Source organism: Danio rerio, chromosome 5 (genome assembly GCF_052040795.2).
Source record: "Danio rerio strain M-AB ecotype USA chromosome 5, GRCz13ab, whole genome shotgun sequence".
Lineage (NCBI taxonomy): Eukaryota > Metazoa > Chordata > Actinopteri > Cypriniformes > Danionidae > Danio > Danio rerio.
Genome location: NC_141025.1, coordinates 21052042 through 21072584, shown reverse-complemented (window position 1 = coordinate 21072584; position 20543 = coordinate 21052042). Strand labels below are relative to the sequence as shown.

Here is a 20543-nt window from a genome sequence, read left to right as displayed (position 1 = left end):
AAAATAAAATGTACAGATGATCATTTCTGCATTTTATAACAGGTAACAAATATAACCCATGCAAAAATATTTGATAGAATTCCAAGAATGTCTTTATCATAATACACTTCTGTGCAAAAATACAGCTTAATAAACAAACAAGTTGTTGTATTGTTACATTTAAAATATTGTGTACGTCTTTTTTTAAGTTTGCACTTTCAAGTAACTTTAACTCAATATGATCAATTTCCAACTTATAGTTTTAGATTTAAAACACTTGTACCATTAATAGATACAAATGTTCAGTTTATTATACGTTTGTCATAACGTTTATAGACAGCAGGGGGCCTCAGTTTTTTTCATTCAAAATAACTTATTTATTGAAGAGCATAGTTCTTAAGGTGTAAAACTTGAATTGGCTGTGTCGTAACCTTCTTTTTCCCAAATTAAAAAAATATTTATCATATGTATATTTTTTGTATATTTAAATGTATATAATGTTAAAACACCACGGCATTTTTGTTAATTAGGCTATTTAAAAATAATAATATAAATAAGGCCTTTCTTTCTTGTTACACAGAAGAATATAATAGTTATATAAAAGAATATAAAAGAATATAAAGTTTTCATTACTGTAAATCTCGAGTTACAAATAACTGACCAAACTGATTTAAAAGACTTTAAAATCACTAAACCATTGGCTGTTAATAAAAAAACACACCACATGCTTGGAAATGTTTCAATTATTTATTTATTTTTAACACAAAATACAGCAAAAACATTATTGTTTTTAATAATGCAAAATGTGATAGATTATATTAAAGATACAGGAATGTAAAGATATATACACTGAAATGCAGTAAACATGAACGATCATGCTCAGAGCATAATACCGTGTGAACATCACGGCATTGAAAACACTTGAATAAACATTTGAATAGACTTTTAGCACTTTACAACAACTAATTTTGGGAATGTTTCAATTATTAGGCGATTTTTTTATAACAATGCACAATACAGCAAATGAATTTAACGAATAGCTCATCATTTCTCATCATGAAACGGTAAGCCCATCTTTTATTACGAGAGACGATCTTTTGCCCTGCTGTATCATATATGAATATAAATAGCCTGCAATTAAAAGTCAACGTAAGTTAACAAAAACAAAGCAGGACGGACAGCACTACTCAAAACTCTGAGTAGTAAGATTTTAACAGCTATCTGCATTCCTACTGCATCATTATCCTCCTCGTAGACGGAGAGTCATGTGAATGGTGCTCAATGAGGTGATGCCATAGTCCTGCAACTTCATGCCAGACTCGAGCTGTCTGCCGTTGAAAATCAGTCTCTGCTGGTCCTTCGGCACTCTCTCTTTCTGGTAGATCTTGGTCTGAAGCTGATCGACGGTCTCGTTGGCGTCCACATCATAAGTTTTGACCTGGCCCTTCTCGTTCTTGACGAACACCTGGAAAGTTCCGGGATTAGTTGTGATGAGGAGCATCACCACCGAGCCGGAGTTCAGCCCGTAGCTGCTGAGGGTCCGGGATTCATCCTCCAGGCTGATCCGCTGACCGTTTTCGGCCGACAGCTTCTGCTTAAAAGTGGGCACGTTGAAGTACTGAGAGATAACCTGTTTGAGTATTCCAACGGTAGCATCAGCGCTCACTTCCAGGCGCTTCACATCACCGCCAAGCAGTTTTACAGTCAGCTGCATCGTCACCTGTCAGAATAAAACACATGAATAAAATTAAGCAACGGCAGCAATCATGCTTATTTAAAACGTGCTGTTGTATTAATGTATAGGTCTAATTAACTCATAATGAATGACTTACCGAGTTATGATGGTAAAATAAGTTGCTGAATGAGGCTTTCGCTGATTTTTTCAAAAGTTTTCTTCGTTCTTGAATAAGTCCTGCAAGTCGCACCGAAATCAAGTGATGTACCAACAACAGTGATGATTAGAGGCACGAATATTTAAGGCATGAACTCAAGCCCCGCCTCTAACTAGTGTTTCGTTTCCGAAAGCACAAGAAATTACTTTCGGTTTCCATTCTCCCAAAATTGCTGATGCAAGCCCGGGCAAGTCTCTAAACATCCTATATTGATCCTACTACACTGGAGACAAAAAGGTGTTTTTGAACAGCAATAATCAATCAATGGATGTTGCATCTGTCAGAATAAATAATAATAATAAAATATGTAGCCTAAATTGTAAAATATTATAAAATATAGAATATAGTAGCCTTATAACCTAAATACAAAAAGATATGAAGCAAATGCTAAAATGGGATTTATTTTTTACATAAATATTATAGGTTACACTGAATGGATTGGATATTGTTATATCCATATTCTGCCCTTTTTTTCTTAAGATATTTGAAAAAGTAAAATAGGCACACTTGCACTTCTCATTCATGCAACCACAGCATTGGGAAGTTAAATTTTCATTCATTTATTTATTTTTTTGGAGAAAGGAAGAAGAGCTTTCTGCTTTTTCTGTAAACAACAAGAAGAATTATGTGGTTGCAAATGAAAAACTAGTGAGAATAAATGTAACAACAGTTGAGAAGTTCATTTTGGCATAACATGAAATCACTGGAATGAGCTTTCTATGGTCACATGATCGGGGAAATCCAGGTAAAACACGTCATACAGAAACGACACACCCGCTTCAATCTATTTCGTTCCATTATTAGAACAATGAGCGTTTGTTATATAAGAAAACCTGTGAATTAACTGATATTATTTTGCATGATATTGAAATGTTCTCATTTTAGCAGCTGACTTAAAGATAAGTTTTATATTTGTCATGGCAAAGTGATACTATTAAGGATAACCATGGTGTTTTATTGGACTTTTTGGATAAATTCATTCATTCATTTTCTTTTCAGATTAGTCCCTTTATTCATCAGGGGTCGCCACAGCGGAATGAACCACCAACTTATCCAGCACATGTTTTTATGCAGCGGATGCCCTTCCAGCTGCAACCCATCTATGGGAAATATCCATACACACACTCATACACTTATGGACAATTTAGCTTACCCAATTCACCTGTACCGCATGTCTTGGGACTGTGGGGGAAATCGGAGAAAACCCATGTTATTATATATTTGATATATTTCACATATATAAATATAATGGAAACATCACACATTTAATTCTAAATTAAAATATTATGAGATTTTTAACAGAAGGCAAATAATATGAAAATTAACCTGTTAAAAATTGCAGAATTAATATTTTTCTCTTTTAAATTACAAATGTATAAATTAAAGACATGTACTTCAGTTCAAACTACTAAACTAATATTTAATTGTGGAGACATTATTTTTAATTTTAATAATAATAAAACATTTAGCAACCAAGCAGTTTTTTTTTCAGTCCATACAGTTCCTGCAAATATTTTGTTCAGAACTTAAATTTTTATTATCACCCCACAAGTTTTTACTTGGGTTGAGCTCAGGGGATTGAGCAGGCCACTCCATTACCTCAATCCTTTTTGTCTGAAACGAAGCTGCTACCTGCTTTCTTTTGTTTTTGGGGGGTCATTACAAGGGTCAGAAAGAATCTGTGGACATTTATTGCTACTTCTGTGTAGAATTTTGTAAACAATCAGCAGATTCATGCTCAATTATCTTGCAAATATATTACCTAAAAACAAACTTAAAGTAAAAAATAATGATTTTAACATTTATTTAACGTTAAGTTTTACACTGCAAATCTAATTTGTTTGGTAAACAAAGCAAGTCTCATATAATATTTTTACTCAAAAGACAGAAAATATTATTTTACAAACGGTATTGTAAAAATATCAAATAAACACTAGCATATTTGTTAATAAAATGACTAAAATTAATTAAAAAAAAAAAACAAATTTGCACAAGTAAATAAATACACTCAATAATCGACAATTTTTGTTGTTGCAAAAATCTGCAAATTTCTGTGCATGCAAATTCAATTTGGGCCTAGCAGGGTATTTCCCCATGGCATAGGGCAACATAATCTCTTGAAGTATTTTGATTCATTCAAACTGCATGATACATGGGTTAGGATAAGTAGACCCAACACCACAGCATGAGAAACATTGCCATGGTTTTCGTGCCACTAAGTTTCATGGGTTTTACTCATCGTCTTTTAGTAACTCATTTTACATTTCATCTACGTATTTCAGGTTTTTGTGGCCATTTTGTAGCACTGGAGATCATTTCAAATAAACATCCTATAATTTGCTCAACCTCTTTTTATGTTTTCCTTTCTTAAATCAACTTTTTACTTAAATTCCATTGTTTTTGAACAAAGTTTTGGAAGGACTCATTTATAATTTAGAAAGAAAGATGTTTTATAAACTGTGACACTGCTAACGTTCCTCCTTCATAAATGACCATTATTGACATTGGTTTTCTTCACAGAATGAATGGTTTCATTAAACTGCACAGTGCTATTATTTTAAACTTCTCTTTCAATGCTTTAGCCAATTACTCAGAAACACACCAGAAAGCAAGACATTACAGCTGGGCTTTCACTAATTTATTTGCAATGGACAGATATCATTATGATAAGAATAGGTTACATATACAATGAGCTCTTATTCTTTTCAAAATGAAATCAATACCCCTATTTTGTGTTTACTCCATATAAAGTCAAGAAAAAAAACACGTTGGACAGGATTGGTTTGTTTGGCATTTTTATTTTAAATGGAAATACAGTCAAAGTAACAACAAAAGTGGCAAGTTTAGATCAGCACATGTGGAATCATTAAACTGGAAATGAGTGAGGATTACGTTCACTTCATATTTTACCCGATAAGATAAAAATTATTCAGAATCAAATTAAGTTACATCAAATATTTTGATACAATTTGTAAGACCTGTTATAACCTATTAGGTAGGCTACGTGTCGTGTAATATATTATGCAAATAATAATAAAAAATAACTCTCGGGACTTGTTTAGCGTTTAATCATTGTTAAATTGAAGAATAAATAATGAATCGCACTGATCTCCGATTATCCTCCTCGGAGACGTAATGTCATGACAATTATGCTTCCTGCTTTGATTCCATATTCTTGCAACTTCTTGCCAGACTCCAGTTGTTTGGTGTCAAAAATTAGCCTCCACTGCTCAATGGGGACTCTCTCTTTGCGGTAGACTTTTTCCTGAAGCTGATCGACGGTCTCGTTGACGTCCACATCATATGTTTTAGGCTTGCCGCTGTCGTTCTTGACCAACACCTGGAAATGTTGCTTGACGAGGAGCATCACCTCCGAGCCAGAGCTCAACCCGTAACTGCTGAGGCTCCTGCCATCATCCTCAAGTATGTTATTTTTATCATTATTCGCACAAAGCTTCTGGCTGTAAGTAGCCACATTGAAGAGCTGAGAAATGCGCTGTTTGAGTTCCCCAACAGAGGCATCATCGCTCACTTCAAAGGGCTCATCTCCACTCATCAACTTTAGTGTCAGTTTCATCATCTTGAAAAAATTTGATATTAAAATATTAAATTGACTACAATCGACAGGAGTCATTTTAAATGGATATTTAAATAAATTAAACTATTTAAAAATATACACATAAATGAGGCTTACGATCTGTAAAGAAATTCTGCTGAATAATGCTTCTGCTGCTCTTCTGAATAAGCCTGGTAAACCACACCAACATCAGCTGTATTGTGCCTCAGGATGAAGGCTGTACTTAAATAGAGATGGAAACAAACCCTGCCCCTCTACAAACATTCATTTTTCTTTTCTGAAAAAATGCCAAGTAACTTTCAGTTTCCATTCTCACCTGTTCAGTGCTAATCTACAATGTAATCTTGTTCAGTGACGTCAGTATTTTCATTTTATAATCATTTGTTAGACAAACATTATTAAAATGAGGGAATTTACCGCGATGACTTGTTTTATAAAGGCAAAACAAATCCAACAAAAATGTCTGGTATTGCTATTATTACTGTTATTTAACTTATAACGACTATATGATAAATATAATAATTTAAGCAATATAGTAAACTCATTATTAATATATTTTTAATTATGAATACATTTCAGTTGGTATAAAAAATGTAAACATGCTTTTCCTTTTAAATGTTTAGAACATTACCACACTACAAACAAGCACAGTACAACAGATGAAATATTTTGAAATAAATATTTATTATAATGCACACCAGAGCCAATGTTACGCTTACATCAAAATTCTGAGTCCTTAAGCATAGCAGATCTCTCTTCCCTCTTTGGTAGTGGGATGTTTCCTGCAATTAAAAAACAATACAATTTTATTATTCATTTAGTATTGAAAAATAATAATAATAATAATAATAATAATAATAAAAACAACACACATCATCTGTTGAGCAAACATATGTAAACAACAGTGCATAAAAATTCGGCTAAATGTTAAAAGTTTCTAATAGAATGTGTCTATCATCCCTGGCTTAATCAGTTAATTATACAAACCTTGGTTTTAAATGTTAGTATGGAGATACATTTGTTTTAATAAAACTGCTGGGCAACTTTTTTACCTGGAGGTGCCAGAAAGTACTCCTCTACTGTGTGTTTGGCCAGCTGGAGCAGCTCCTCAGCACATTCACCCTCTGTTACTCTATCTTCTCTCAGATACAGCTCTCTGTACACAGCATGGAGTACAAAAAAATGAAAACAATGAAGAAATGTTGAAACTGTACTGTGAGCAAACATACTTGGATGAGTAGTTACAGAGAGCAAAACTGGATTCACCATTTTACACCAAGAAAATGTGGCAAATATATACAAGGAATAATTAACACGGTCTACTAAAATTCTTGATTCTGATTGGCTGGGAGGTGTGTAATAAAATCGATTGATGCACAGGTAGTTCCAGTTAGTTTTGATCACAGTTTGAAATAAATGTGCTACCCTCAAACATTAGTAGTAACCATAGAAACTCGGTGACAAATGTCGTAAACTCAAGAACACAGATGTGTATTTCACCAGTCAGCCAACAGGCGGTCAATCAGCTTCCAATTATTACGTATGAAATGTGATTTTATAATAAATGAAAAAAAAATTTGCGAAGAGTAAGCAAACACATGTTGCAATGAGCTATTCGATATGCCTGTTTCATTTACATGCATAAACACAAGCGTATAACTAATGAAAATTAGGTCAAATAATGAGTTGCCAAGAGCATTAATACTTTTAATTGGTCTAAACTTTGCAGAATGACCACAGAATAAGTGGGGTAATCGATGGCTTGGCATGTGTTAAAGCATTTTAAATGCACAATGTGAGGGCAAAGAACCACCAGACGCAGGTAGCTAACACATGTAACTATGAGCTATTAGATATGCCTGTGCCGTTTACATGGTTAAACACACGCGCATGTCAAAACTGTTGAAAATTAGGTCAATTAATGAGTTGCCAAGAGCATTAATATTTTTAATTGGTCTAAACTTTGCAGAGTGACCACAGAATAAGTGGAATAATCAATGGCTTGGCATGTGTTAAAAGATTTTAAATGCACAATGTGTAGGCAAAGAACCACCAGACGCAGGTAGCTAACACATGTAACTATGAGCTATTAGATATGCCTGTGCCATTTACATGGCTCAACACAAGGGTATGTCATAACTGATCAAAATTCAGTCAAATAATGAGTTGTCAAGAACATTAATACTTTTAATTTTACTAAACTTTGGCAAATGGCCATGGAATATGTGGAGGCAAACTGTTGATTATCCCTTACTTACTCCATGTTTTTCACCTTTGAAACCATTTTATTGACGAAGTCACAGACAGTGATGACAATGCATTGGTTTCTGTACCATAAGTATGTTATTTGTGAGTGAAAGGAAGAAAAACGTGAAATTGTTTCATCATTTTTATCTGGTTGTTTAAACCCCAAAATGAGAATTCACTCAACCTGTTGCCCTAAACTAAGTTCCAAATATTTGTTTCCTATTTCTGTTTTCAAATAAGAAGATGTTTTGAAACCCTGTATTAACTGACTTCCACAGTGGGGGGAAAACTTCAGGTCAATGACCACTGGTCTCAAACATACTTCAAAATAATGTATTTTGTGTTCAACAGAAGAGGAAAACATAAACAGGTGTGGAACAAGTGTAGGATAAGTACTTGATTATAGATTTTTGGATGAACGGTGCGTTTATTTTACGCATTTGCTTTTTCAATGAGTTTTTTTTTTCGTATTCTGTAAAGACCTTTGAAACAACTGCAAACAGTCTAATGTGTAGTGATATGGAACAGTAACGTGGTCAGAACTTGCTGGAACTACTTCACATGCGTCAACAGTCAGAATCAATTAGGCCTGCTGTATAAATTTAAACAATATAAACATGAGCACGTCATGATTTTGACAAGTACCATGCGATCCTACATTAACATCTATGTTGATCCTGGATCATCACTTTTGTTCGAAAATGTAACCCATACCTACTCCCTACCCCTAAACCCAACCATAACTGCAACTTATTCCCAAAATCAGAGAGGAATATTAGTTGAATACAATCATGTAGAAGTGCATAAACCCAACTGTAAGCCTAAACTTAACATGAACTGTAAACGTATCCCTTAATTCTGATTGGCTGATTGGAATGTTGTTCCAGGATCAACATACAGTAGATGTTAATCCTGGAACATGTCCTGCTTGGTGAAATCGGGTTAGCAATATAATTATACAATCGAAAGTTAAATAAACAGATTAATGAAGTTCTATTCCCTCAGGGGTTGTCACGGTGGCGCAGTGGGTAGCAAAATCATCTCATACCAAGAAGGTCGCTGGTTCACGCCTCGGCTGGGTCAGTTGACATTTCTGTGTGGAATTTGCATGTTCTCCCCGTGTTCGTGTGGATTTCCTCTGGGTGCTACGGTTTAACCCACAAGCAAAGACATGCACTGCAGATGAATTGGGTATGTGTGAATATGTGGGCATGTGTGAAATTGGGTGTCTGTGAATAAGTGTGTATGGTTGTTTCCCAGTTATAGGTTGCAGCTGGAAGGGCATCCGCTGCGTAAAACATATGCTGGATAAGTTGCCGATTCATTCCGCCGTGGCGACCCCAGATTAATAAAAGGACTGAGCCGAAAAGAAAATTAATGAATGAATGAATATTTTCCTCAGATCATATCCACAACAACTTGCCCACTGTTGATGTGAGTTTCAGTAGTTACCTGTCCTCTAGAACTGAATCCATTGGTTCCACACCGTCAGTGTTAATGACATGAAGCTGATCTGCAAATCGGATGGCTTTCTCCAGACAGTCCACTCCTTCCTCACTGCCGAAATCAACAAGTGCCAATCTCTCCAGCTTGTCCACTAAATCTGGTGAGATTCTTGTTGCCTAAATGTTAAATATGGTTACATTGTTAACTTTGCAGGAAAACATAAATTGTAAGAATTGTTTTAAGAAATGTTTAGAAACAAATAAGTTAAAAATATAATCTTTTAGTGTGGTGTGACAAAAATGCTCTAGAACAATACCTAGAAAAGCAAAGAAAATCAACAACATCTGATGTATCCACAAACCCTGTAGTCATACATGATGTAAACATCAGACAGGTAAACAAATACAAGTATTTGGGTATAATAATAGACAACAAGTTTTCATGAAAAGATCATATTAATAGTGCGTGTAACAAAGAATCAATTTTGTTTTTGCGTCATCTTAGATCTTTTGAAGCATTGAAAAAGATTCTTGAACATTTATTTATGTCAGTACTTGTGAGTGTTCTGCAGTATTGTAATTCTGTATGGTATACGAGTCTGTCTTGAGTCTGTTCAAGGATAGTAGGAAAGCCTCTTGAGAAATTATAGGACCCTTCGTATAACAAGAACCTCACAAGGCTGGCAAAAAAAACATCATTTCGAACCCTAATTTTGTGTTTGATAATGAATTTATACCATTAAAGGCTAACCGTCGATTTAGAGCCCTGAGTTTTAATAAAGTGAAATAAAAAAAAGTCATTTATACATCAGGCTGTCTTGGAGCTGAATAAAGTCTGTGTTGAATGTTTTTTTTTTCTTTATAAGGAGTATTTATCATGCTGTTATGCAAGAGTCTGACAATAAAGTTTAGTATTGTATTGTATTGTATTGTATTTTATTGTATTGTATTGTAATGTATTGTAATGTATTGTATTGTATTGTATAAAGTCTATTTGGCTTGGGCGGTATTACGGTATTATGGTATACCGCGGGATCTAAAAATAGCAACGGTGTCAGTTTCAATACCGTTATACCGTCATAAAATATGAAATATCCTTTATTTAATGCCTACAAAAACGTATGTGTGATTGTCATCACGGGACAGTGTGGAGAAGAGAGGGAAAGGAAGGGGGAGAGGGAGGGAGAGAAGGGGGAGAGGGAGGGGGAGAGGTGACGTGACGAGTCACGCTTCAAAGTGTCCTGCAGTTTGGGAGTTTCGACTGAACAGAAGGGAGACGTGGTTAATATGAACGAGAGGTCTGCATTAGAGCTAAAGATCTTTGACCGAACCCGGCGAGACCCGAAAAAATCCAAATCCCTGCATTAAAATCCATCCCTGCAAAGGTGAAACAAATGATGACGAAGTAGTAAAAAAAAGAGAATTTTGACGGCGGTCAAGTCAGTCACTAGCTCAGAGGGAGCGGGTATTCCAGCCGCAGGTATTTCGCGGTCGCTCATACACTGCGTATTACGGTAGAGCCCTAAACCGCAAGCTGAAAGGGTAAAAAGAAGAGGCCATTCGCTAAAGTGAAACTGCTGTCATGAAAAATTAAATGCATGTTCCTGACTGGTAGAAGATGAACAAACAATCCTACCAAAAAACTTGCAAAATCAGCCGGATCAGAACTCTGCATCTCGACCTGTAGCAGCAGGAAAGGGTGTTCAGCTGCTGGACGCACCATGAGTGAGAGACTGCGCTAAAGCCAGTGGATTTAATAATGTTCCTCCACAAACACACGTAGCCTAATCTTAGTGAGTACAGGGTTTAAAATGATACATAAATATTAATTAAACCATATAATCATAATGTAGACAGAGTATACAGGCTAATGGTGGCATTATTCTTTTATTATTGAGCTTCACCGCCGCCCTAATGCCAGATTGTGAAGAGAAGTGGAGAAACACATCTTGCAGAGCCTTTAACTAAATTTCGTTATCGCCAAAATACCCGTCATCATTTAGAGTTTATTTTAATTTGATTTGTTAAGCAAGATTACTTTTCATTGGTGTGTAGGCTAATTTAAAGGCTAAGTGCATGTACCTAGACCTATAGAGTGCTGAGATGTTACGATGTTACAGCTGTATGACTTATTTTATTTCTTTGTTCCAACTTTCAAGTGGCACATAGTCTACGCTTGTTACGAATAAATGATGTTAAAACATATAAATGACTCATTCTTGAAAAAAATGCATTAGAGCTGTGTGCATGAGCACATTTTAATGTCGGGCTGTGAACGGGTTCGCGCTGTATAAAGCTGTCAATCAAAATGTACCTGTCGGACTCGGGACCTATCGGGTATAATTGCTGTTCCGCGGGAGCCGGCCAGATTTCTTACGGTGTGGGAGTAAATTTCTGAATAAATCGCGGGAGAGATGTGTGTGTGTGTGTGTGTGTGTGTGTGTGTGTATATGTGTAAAAGGGAGAGAGAGAGAGGTGCTGTGCGTCGCTTTGCGCTCTCTCTCTCTCTCTCTCTCTCTCTCTCTCTCTCTCTCTCTCTCTCTCTCTCTCTCTCTCCCTGACCGCGAGCCTAAGGTCGCATAGAATGTATTCAGTTTCTGAATGGTTTAGGCTTAAGCCAACAGTTTGGTGACGCTGTCTGAGCCTTACGTCATAATTTTTTTTTTTATTACGCCGGTAATACCGGATACCGGGGTAAAATATGGAGGCGGTTTGACGGTATCAAAATTTGGATACCGCCCAAGCCTAAAGTCTATGGTTTAAATGTATCTCTCTGAAAACACCAAACTTGTGATATATATTTTTTAAATCATTACTTTAATTGTTATTTAACATATTATTTTTTTCGTTCCACTTGGTAATTCATTTTACACAAATGCAAGTTATATATATATATTTTTGTAGTTCTTTGAAAGACTTTCACTGTTTAGTCTTATATGATTTTTTAAATATTTTAACCTGCCTTTTCTATCATTATTATTATTATGATATTAATTATGTTGTACAACTCTTTGCACAGTAAATGTTTTGACATTAATAATAACAATTTGAAAAATTCATTGTTGAGCTGCAGTTTCTGTAGGTTTTGAAGTTACTCTGCTGCCCTCTATTGTAAGGTTTAAGAAACACTAGTTCAGAAATATATATCAGTAAATCTAAATTGACTTAATCTTTTGACAAGATTTAGTATTGCCACTTGCTAATGTTGTTAATAACTAAGTTAAAGAAACAAAAAGATTTACAAAGATTATCCCAATGTCTTCTTTTCACGTATCTTAATTGCATACAGAAAAAACAAACAAACAAATAATAATCAAGTTGCAGTATAAAACGTACATGTAAAAATAAAGAGCCATTACCGGTGGTAGTTGACTTTCAGCTACGGGCTCCCATGTGGGTGTTTGAGGAACCTGAAGAGTAAAATGTGTGTTGTTTTATTATAAGTTGCAAATTAGATATTTGTTCGTGCATTAATGGGTTATTTAATTCTTTTTAGTTTTTAAATTAATAACTATTTACCTTGGGTGTCCAGGCGGCGTTACTTGATTCCCGTATATGTGTCCAGCGGGACCAGGACGTTCTGTTAGCCGACAAAGATGCGCTAAGAGCGGTCAGATTTAAAACTCCAATTCGAGGAGTCGCGGGCCAAAGCGCTCTCAAAGCGCCCGCTGCACATTTACAAAGCATGACAAAATCGCGTTCCTAACTGTGTTCAGTTGCTTTGCGTATAAAGTCGCATAAACAGCGATTTAGTCACGGTGTTGCTAAGGGCTCCTTACTACAAGTGCTCTAAAAGAAAGGATAGGTCTTCATTTCCGGAAGTAGATTTCAGACTACACGACATACGTTACCTTCTCAGAGGAGGATGGAACTTCAGCATGCAAGAGCCCGGATAGCTCAGTCGGTAGAGCATCAGACTTTTAATCTGAGGGTCCAGGGTTCAAGTCCCTGTTCGGGCGAAAAGTCTTTTTTTTTTTTCAAATAGAACAAGAGGGTCTTTTTTCTTGAATTTATTTCCATTTATAGGGGTAGTTCACCCAAAACTGAAAACAATAACTCAACCTTCACTTGTTCCTAGCATTTACTTACTTTAATTCTTCTTTTAAAAAGAAGATGTTTTGAAGAAAGCTGGAAACCTGCACTGTAAAAAAGCAGGGGTCCACACAATTCATTCATGTTGTTCCAACTCAAATCGATTAAGTTAACTTAACACTTTTAACAAATTTATGTAGATTGAACATAAAAAATTAAGTTGTCCCAATGAAATCTCAAGAATTGTGTTGTTTAAACCAGCAAAAAAATAAATAAAATAATAATAATAAAATAAAAATAATTTTTTTTGGAGCCTGTAGCAATTGACATCCATAGCATTTGTTTATCCTCTTATGGACATCATGGTTACAGGTTTTCAGCTTTCTTTAAAACATAGTTTGTGTTCTATGTTCAACAGAAAAAATAAATAATTTTAACATCTATAACTCTTTAATGTGCCATGTATTACTTACTGTTATTCATTATTATAGCATTGACAATAGGCATGGCACTATACCCATTTGAATGGTTTGAAAAAGTCAAGGTTTTAAAACCGCCAAAGTTTTCTGCTATACCAGTACATGCAAGTTGTTTTTTATGTTTTGTTTTAAGTTTTTTTAGGACAACCGAGTATCTAAATCAGAAAAGATCTGTGTTTTTGAAACTAATGCAGATAGCACAAGTCAATTATTTATTTGAACTATTTAGCCTGACATGTTTACTGTTCCAAAAGTTTTTAAATGTTTCAAAGGGGAAACAAGTTAGTTTTTCCCCCAGACATTTAAAAAGAATTAGAGAAGTAATCCATTTACCCGTGATGTTTTTATCCAAGGTTATCATGGTGTCAGAAACTTATACCGGCCCATTCCTAATTGACAATGTTTTTTTCAGGATGCACACACTAAAGTAGTCAGTGGTTAACTGCTATGAACTTGATCATGTATTTCTATTTTAAAATAATTACAAATATATTAGGGCTAGTTCGAGGACAATAGGCAGAATGAATGAAAATCATGTTTACTGTAATTTACAATGGTCGACAAAGTACACAAACCAAGTAGGCAACTTGAGGTTAAGTCGAGATTAACCAAGTTAAATTTTACTCAAGTAAAAATAAAATCTTGAGTAAAAGTACAAAAATATTTGTCTTCAGATGTACTTAAGTATCCAAAGTCCAATGATTTATTATGCTTCAATATCCCATTATCATTTTTGTCACAAAACCTACAATACATCAAAACCCTGAATGCAAACAGTTTCCTCTAGAACCAAATTAAATAACCTGATTTCAGTGCAGGCCGTTTCGATTCAAGGTTTACTTGTAACTAAGTTAAAGCCTCCCCAAATGGAAATACTTCAGCAGAGTACAGTTAAAGTACGGTACAGCTAAGTAAGATCACATTACTTTGTATACATATATATATATATATATATATATATATATATATATATATATATATATATATATATACATACATATATATATATATATATATATGTGTGTATGTATGTATGTATGTATGTATATATATATATATATATATATATATATATATATATATATATATATATATATATATATATATATATATGTGTGTGTGTGTGTATGTATGTATGTATGTATGTATGTATGTATGTATGTATATGTGCACACACAAGCACAGTTGTCCTATTATCTTCATGAACATACAATATGAAGCGTGATTTGCATCTTTACTACTTTTCTGTTAATGGTCTCAAAAATGTTGAGGAAGTTCCATTTGTTACTGTCCATCATGTCCATACATACATACATATATATACATACATATATATATATATATATATATATATATATATATATATATATATATATATATATATATATATATATATATATATATATATATATATATATATATATATACATATATATATATATATATATATATATATACATACATATATATATATATATATACATACATATATATATATATACATACATATATATATATATATATATATATATATATATATATATATATATATATATATATATATATATATATATATACATACATACATACATACATACATACATACATACATATATATACATACATATATATATATACATACATACATACATATATATACATATATATATATACATACATATACATACATACATATATATATCTATGTACATATCTTATTTATTTTATATATCATTACCAATCTAGTGATTTCTGGCTAAACCATTATAAAACTGTTAAAGGTATAGTAAAAAATTAAATAAATAGCTATTCTTTCCCTGACCAATAGGTGTCACTTTTCTGAAATTGTAGATAACCTAAGGCTATTGGGTTTTCATTACAGACCGAATTTGGGCTTTAGCAAATTGTCAAATCATTTTGTGCATTATTTAAGAATGGTTTTACTAATCAAGAATTACATTTTTAAGAAAATCAGACCAAACAGTCCAGGAGTTCAAAAAAGTGATAAAATGTCAGAATTAGCATGAACATGTATCAAATTCTGGACAGCTGTGCTATATGGACTTAGCTGAATACTCCAGAATTGCTTTACTGTTAAGACGTCATCTGGTGCCATATTTCAGTGTTTCACCATACAGTTCTATTCACTACCATAGACTTCCTAAAAAAACAACAACACAAAACCCCAAAAACGTAACATTTCCAAAAGAAGCAGATGTAGAATTAGATTTGTGGGAAAAATAAGAACAATTCCATTTTATTTCATTTTTTAAAAAAAAACAAGTACATTTACCATTTAATATACATTTAATTGAACACTCTTTCGTAGTGACTGACAATAGTGTAGCAAGAACACTCACATAAAAAAACAGACAAAATGCATACATTCAGATTTAAAGAAATGTATAACAGCACATACAGACTAGAAATTAATTTCTACTCCTTATAGAATATATTCAGCACATGAAGAAATCAAGACGCAATGCAGGACAAAGATTAACACTTGATCACAAATAATGCAGAGTAGACCATAATAAAGTCTTTATGGTAGTCTGGAATACACTTTTGATTCTGATTTGCTTTAAAATTTTTGTCTAAATAGTCATTTGTTGTGTGTTAAAGACTTAACAAATATGTGACAAAAAGACACATGTGATTTGATTCATATTTTTGATTGCAACTCAATGTGAATATACTCTCCAGCCACTTTATTAGGTACACCTTCCTAGTACCAGGTTGAACCCCCTTTTGTTTTAATCCTTTATGGTATAGATTCAACAAGGTACTTGAAAATTCCTCAGAGATTTTGGTCCATATTGACACGATCATATCATGCAGTTGCTGCAGATTTGTCGGCTGCACATCCATTAAGCGAATCTCCCATTCCACCACATCCCAAAGGCGCTCTATTGGATTAAGTACTGGTGACTGTGGAGGCCATTTGAGTACAGTGAACTCATTGTCATGTTCAAGAAACCAGTCTGAGATAATTTGCGCTTTATGAGATATTCTATTGTATTGATATTCTGCTGGAAACAGCCATCAGAACATGAGTACACTGTGGTCATAAAGTGATGGACATTGTCAGCAACAATACTCAGGTAGGCTGTGGAGTTGGCACTGCTCAATTGGCCCTAATGGGCCCAAATTATCCCATATCCCCCACACCATCACACCACCACAACCAGCCTGAACGGTTGATACAAGTCAGGATGTACCTAAGTTTTCATGTTGTTGACGCCAAATTCTGACCCTACCATCCGAATGTTGCAGCAGAAATCGAGACTCATCAGATCAGGCAACAGTTTTCCAAACTTCTATTGTCCAATTTTGGTAAGCCTGTGCAAATTGTATCCTCAGTTTCCTATTCTTAGCTGATGGGAGTGGCACCCAACATGGTCTTTTGCTGCTGTAGCCCATCTGCCTCAAGGTTGGACTTGTTGTGCATTCAGAGATGCTCTTCTGCATACCTCAGCTGTAACGAGTGCGTGCTTATTTGAGTTTCTGATGCCTTTCTATCAGCTTGAAACCAGACGGCCATTATCCTCTGACCTCTGACATCAACAAGGCATTTGATCCCACAGAACTGTCGCTCGCTGGATATTTTCTCTTTATTGGACCATTCTTTGTAAACCCTAGAGATGGTTATGCGTGAAAAATCCCAGTAGATCAGCAGTGTCTGAAATACTAAGACCAGCCAGTCTGGCACCAACAACCATGCCACGTTCAAAGTCAATCAAATCATCTTTCTTCCCCATTCTGGAGCTCGATTTGAACTACAGCAGATCGTCTTGACCATGTCTACATGCCTAAATGCATTGAGTTGCTGCCATGTGATTGGCTGATTAGAAATTTTTCAACGAGCAGTTGAAAAGGTGTACCTAATAAAGTGGCCAAAAAGTTTTTTTCTGGGCCACAGCTGTACTGCTTGGATCACATGATCGATACTTCATTGAGATTAACACATGAAATGAGGAACCAAGTTTCAATAGCATGTTTGGATTAAGGAAAATACAATGAACATTTCATCCAACAATCTGTAATGCTAAAATAAATAAGAGCACTGCTGTTTTTTTTCTTCATGTGAATAATAGCGTCCGTTCTGAAACCATGTAGCCAACGACATCGAAGTTAATAATATAGATTCTCTCTATTTAATAAATATAGCGTGTATTTTTTTGTACAGTCCACAAACAGCAAGAAACACATGAAGCAGACAAGGCCTTGTGGTAGTGATTGAGATTTGTCCTGATCCACACATACATCTATAAAATCAGTAACTCTAATGGCAGATTTTCATAAAGTGACTGAAAACATGACACCGGTTAACTGGAACACAAACATTACAGAAATCCCAAATCATTCATCAAGTCTGTGAAACAAAAAGGGGAAAAAAACTATTTACGGACATGATTTTTCAAGTCATTATCTAATAGCTAGAGGCATTTATTGGTATTGTCTACTAATATACGGCGCAATACACAAAGACCTGATCTGATTTTAGTGGAACGGCTCACAGTTAAGACACCGACTCGGAAATATAAGCGGCTTACAGAAACACATGCAGAAGTCTGAAAAGCACAGCGCCCCCTACTGCTACAGTTTTACACTTTAGAATCTGGATCGTTTATTAAAAGTGGCACATTGGAATACTAACAAAGCCTGCAGGTCCTACGAGAGCTTTAAGATTGCGGTCACACTACATTTAAAGCATGCAAACTTACATATGCCACAACATGTATCTGTAACAGGACATGTAATGCTCTAGGGCCAGTGTTTTAATAAACGATGAATAAACATATCATCTATCAGCATTAAAAACCAAACAGCTTCTCTCAGTTTGTTTTTAGCGCAAGATGACATTAAGATTAATGTTCACTAACATTCAAAAGTTTGGGGTAGGTGTTATTTAAAAAGAAATGAATACATTGATTGTTGTATTTAAGATTAGCGCACTAAATTCAGTGACAGTAAAGTTTTTATAATGTATTAAAAGATTTCTATTTGAAATAAATACTGTTCTCTTGAACTTCTGAAAAAATAGTCACATTTCCCACAAAAATAGTAAGCAGCGCTGATAATATTCAGCATAATCAAATTATTTCTGAAGAATCATGTGATACTGAAGACATGCTGAAAATTCATCTTTGCCAATACAGGAATAAAAGACGTTCAAAAAAGAAAACAGACACTTTGTGATGATATTTTGTAATATTTCTGTCTGTGGTGTCTTTCTGATCAATTAAATGCAGCCTTTGTGAACAATGAACTTATTTTCTGAACAAAAAAAATCAGTCACCCAAGAGTTGAAGTGTGCACTTGCTCTTTTTCATGTGTAAAATTGAAAGTGAACTGAGCATGAAATCTAGTGTGACCGCCTCTTAAGCCACCTTTCCACCATCTGCAACATTTACACACGACTGTCACATTTCACACCCTGGTGGCAATCACTGGGTACTTTGAAATCAGCGATTATAATGAATATAAATGAATGTGTGAATATATCCACACAAAAATAAAATAACTGCCAATACATGTCAAAAATAAAAACACAGTAGAATTTATCAGGCCAAGTAATTTAAATAACTATTAAATGACTTTATTATATGGCTCTCTGATTTATTATATTTGCTCCTGATTGGTGAATCATGACATTCCATCAATTGGTTAAACTAATAACACAGGTTAATCTCGGTACTTTAAATCATCTTGACCAGGGGTGCCCAAACTTTTTTTTTTATAAAGGGCTAAAAACCAAACTTGATTGAGGGCTGTGGGCTGAAGTTAAATATACCAAGCCGTATTACATTTAAATTTGCCATGGATAATTTCCTTGTCCATTTTCTAATATTTAAAAATAACTAGAAATGTTGCTTTAAAACATATTAATTAATGATGTGGTATCATTTTTACAGTTAAAAAACATAAACAATTACATTTATAACACAATGGAGTTCAATGCTGAGTTCACTAGTCGACCTGCTCCTGCCTTTGCCTTGATTTGCTCACCGATGTCTTGTGAATTGTTCTCTATCTGACAGTATTTACATTTTAAAAGGCTCTCTTATTTTCATTATTTAAATGAAACATTTATTTTAGTTGGCTTTTTTGAAGCTCCTCAGTTAAACAAAGAAACAAAAGATTATGCTAAATTCAAAATGATGATCTCTGTCAAAGGCATTTGACCCAACCAACTCCCCATCATTTTCCCTCTCTTTCAAGATTGGATGGCCAAATTAAAAATTACCATGTGACAACTTTAGCCTGCAGACCCTACTTTGGACACCTCTGATCTTGACTGTAAGTGACTATATTCATATACATGCTTATCTGTCACATCATTATTCTTGACTGTTTGGCCATCTTGTGGCAAGCATTACATTTAAATAAAGAGTTGGTAAATTATTGCAGCTTAGATCTTCATTTTTTGTCTATTTGTTTATTTCATTGGCAAGTCGTTGTGTAATTATCAGGATAATGTACATCTAGCCAGTTGTTTTTACAGGATGAATATAGGGCTTATACAGGAGCCCTACGTGAATAAGAATGCAGAGCTTTATTCTCTGAGAACAACCCCTACTTTTACTATGGGGCTGTTGAATGCTTGATTCCGATTGGCTGGTGAACATTCTACAGAGTCATTCACATATCATATCAAAACTCTATGTAAATTATACCTCTACATGGAACTACATGGAAAATCTACAGTTTTAAATTGAACTGTGGCATCTACTGTTGCTTAAGCCTAGTTCACACTACAGGATTTTAAACATCAGCAGATCGCTGTGCTGTTCACACTACATGACTTGACTTTGTGTCTTTTAATCTCTGTGGTGTTCACACTACGCAACACTCCGTGAACGATCCACAAGAGGGGGGGTCACACACTACA

General features: G+C 34.4%; 4 protein-coding genes and 1 non-coding gene across 5 annotated transcripts in view; 1 reads left to right on the top strand and 4 right to left on the bottom strand.

The window, feature by feature from the left end:
- sgsm1a (small G protein signaling modulator 1a) overlaps positions 1-20543 on the bottom strand; it is a 766057-nt gene that overhangs the window by 646295 nt on the left and 99219 nt on the right. The gene's annotated exons all lie outside the window — the stretch shown is intronic.
- On the bottom strand, positions 708-1962 carry isg15 (ISG15 ubiquitin like modifier). Its single transcript, NM_001204169.1, is given in 2 exon segments — positions 708-1699; positions 1812-1962. A coding segment is annotated over 1 exon segment (474 nt). The 5' UTR covers positions 1694-1699; positions 1812-1962; the 3' UTR covers positions 708-1219.
- Positions 4650-5648, bottom strand: LOC147843930 (ubiquitin-like protein ISG15). Its single transcript, XM_087253379.1, has 2 exons — positions 5566-5648; positions 4650-5451 (listed from the first exon to the last, which is right to left on the bottom strand). Exon 2 carries the CDS (start codon positions 5449-5451, stop codon positions 4987-4989), a length of 465 nt encoding a protein of 154 aa, XP_087109505.1. The 5' UTR covers positions 5566-5648; the 3' UTR covers positions 4650-4986.
- On the bottom strand, positions 6111-13011 carry gatc (glutamyl-tRNA amidotransferase subunit C). Its single transcript, NM_001301329.1, is given in 5 exon segments — positions 6111-6230; positions 6501-6604; positions 9148-9317; positions 12500-12550; positions 12660-13011. Coding segments are annotated over 5 exon segments (555 nt in total). The 5' UTR covers positions 12828-13011; the 3' UTR covers positions 6111-6168.
- On the top strand, positions 13027-13099 carry trnak-uuu (transfer RNA lysine (anticodon UUU)). Its single transcript has one exon. It is a non-coding gene; the product is annotated as a tRNA-Lys (tRNA).

Bases quoted from the DNA above. Each gene is read 5' to 3' on its own strand.
- LOC147843930 (XM_087253379.1), bottom strand. From the start codon at position 5,451: ATGATGAAACTGACACTAAAGTTGATGAGTGGAGATGAGCCCTTTGAA.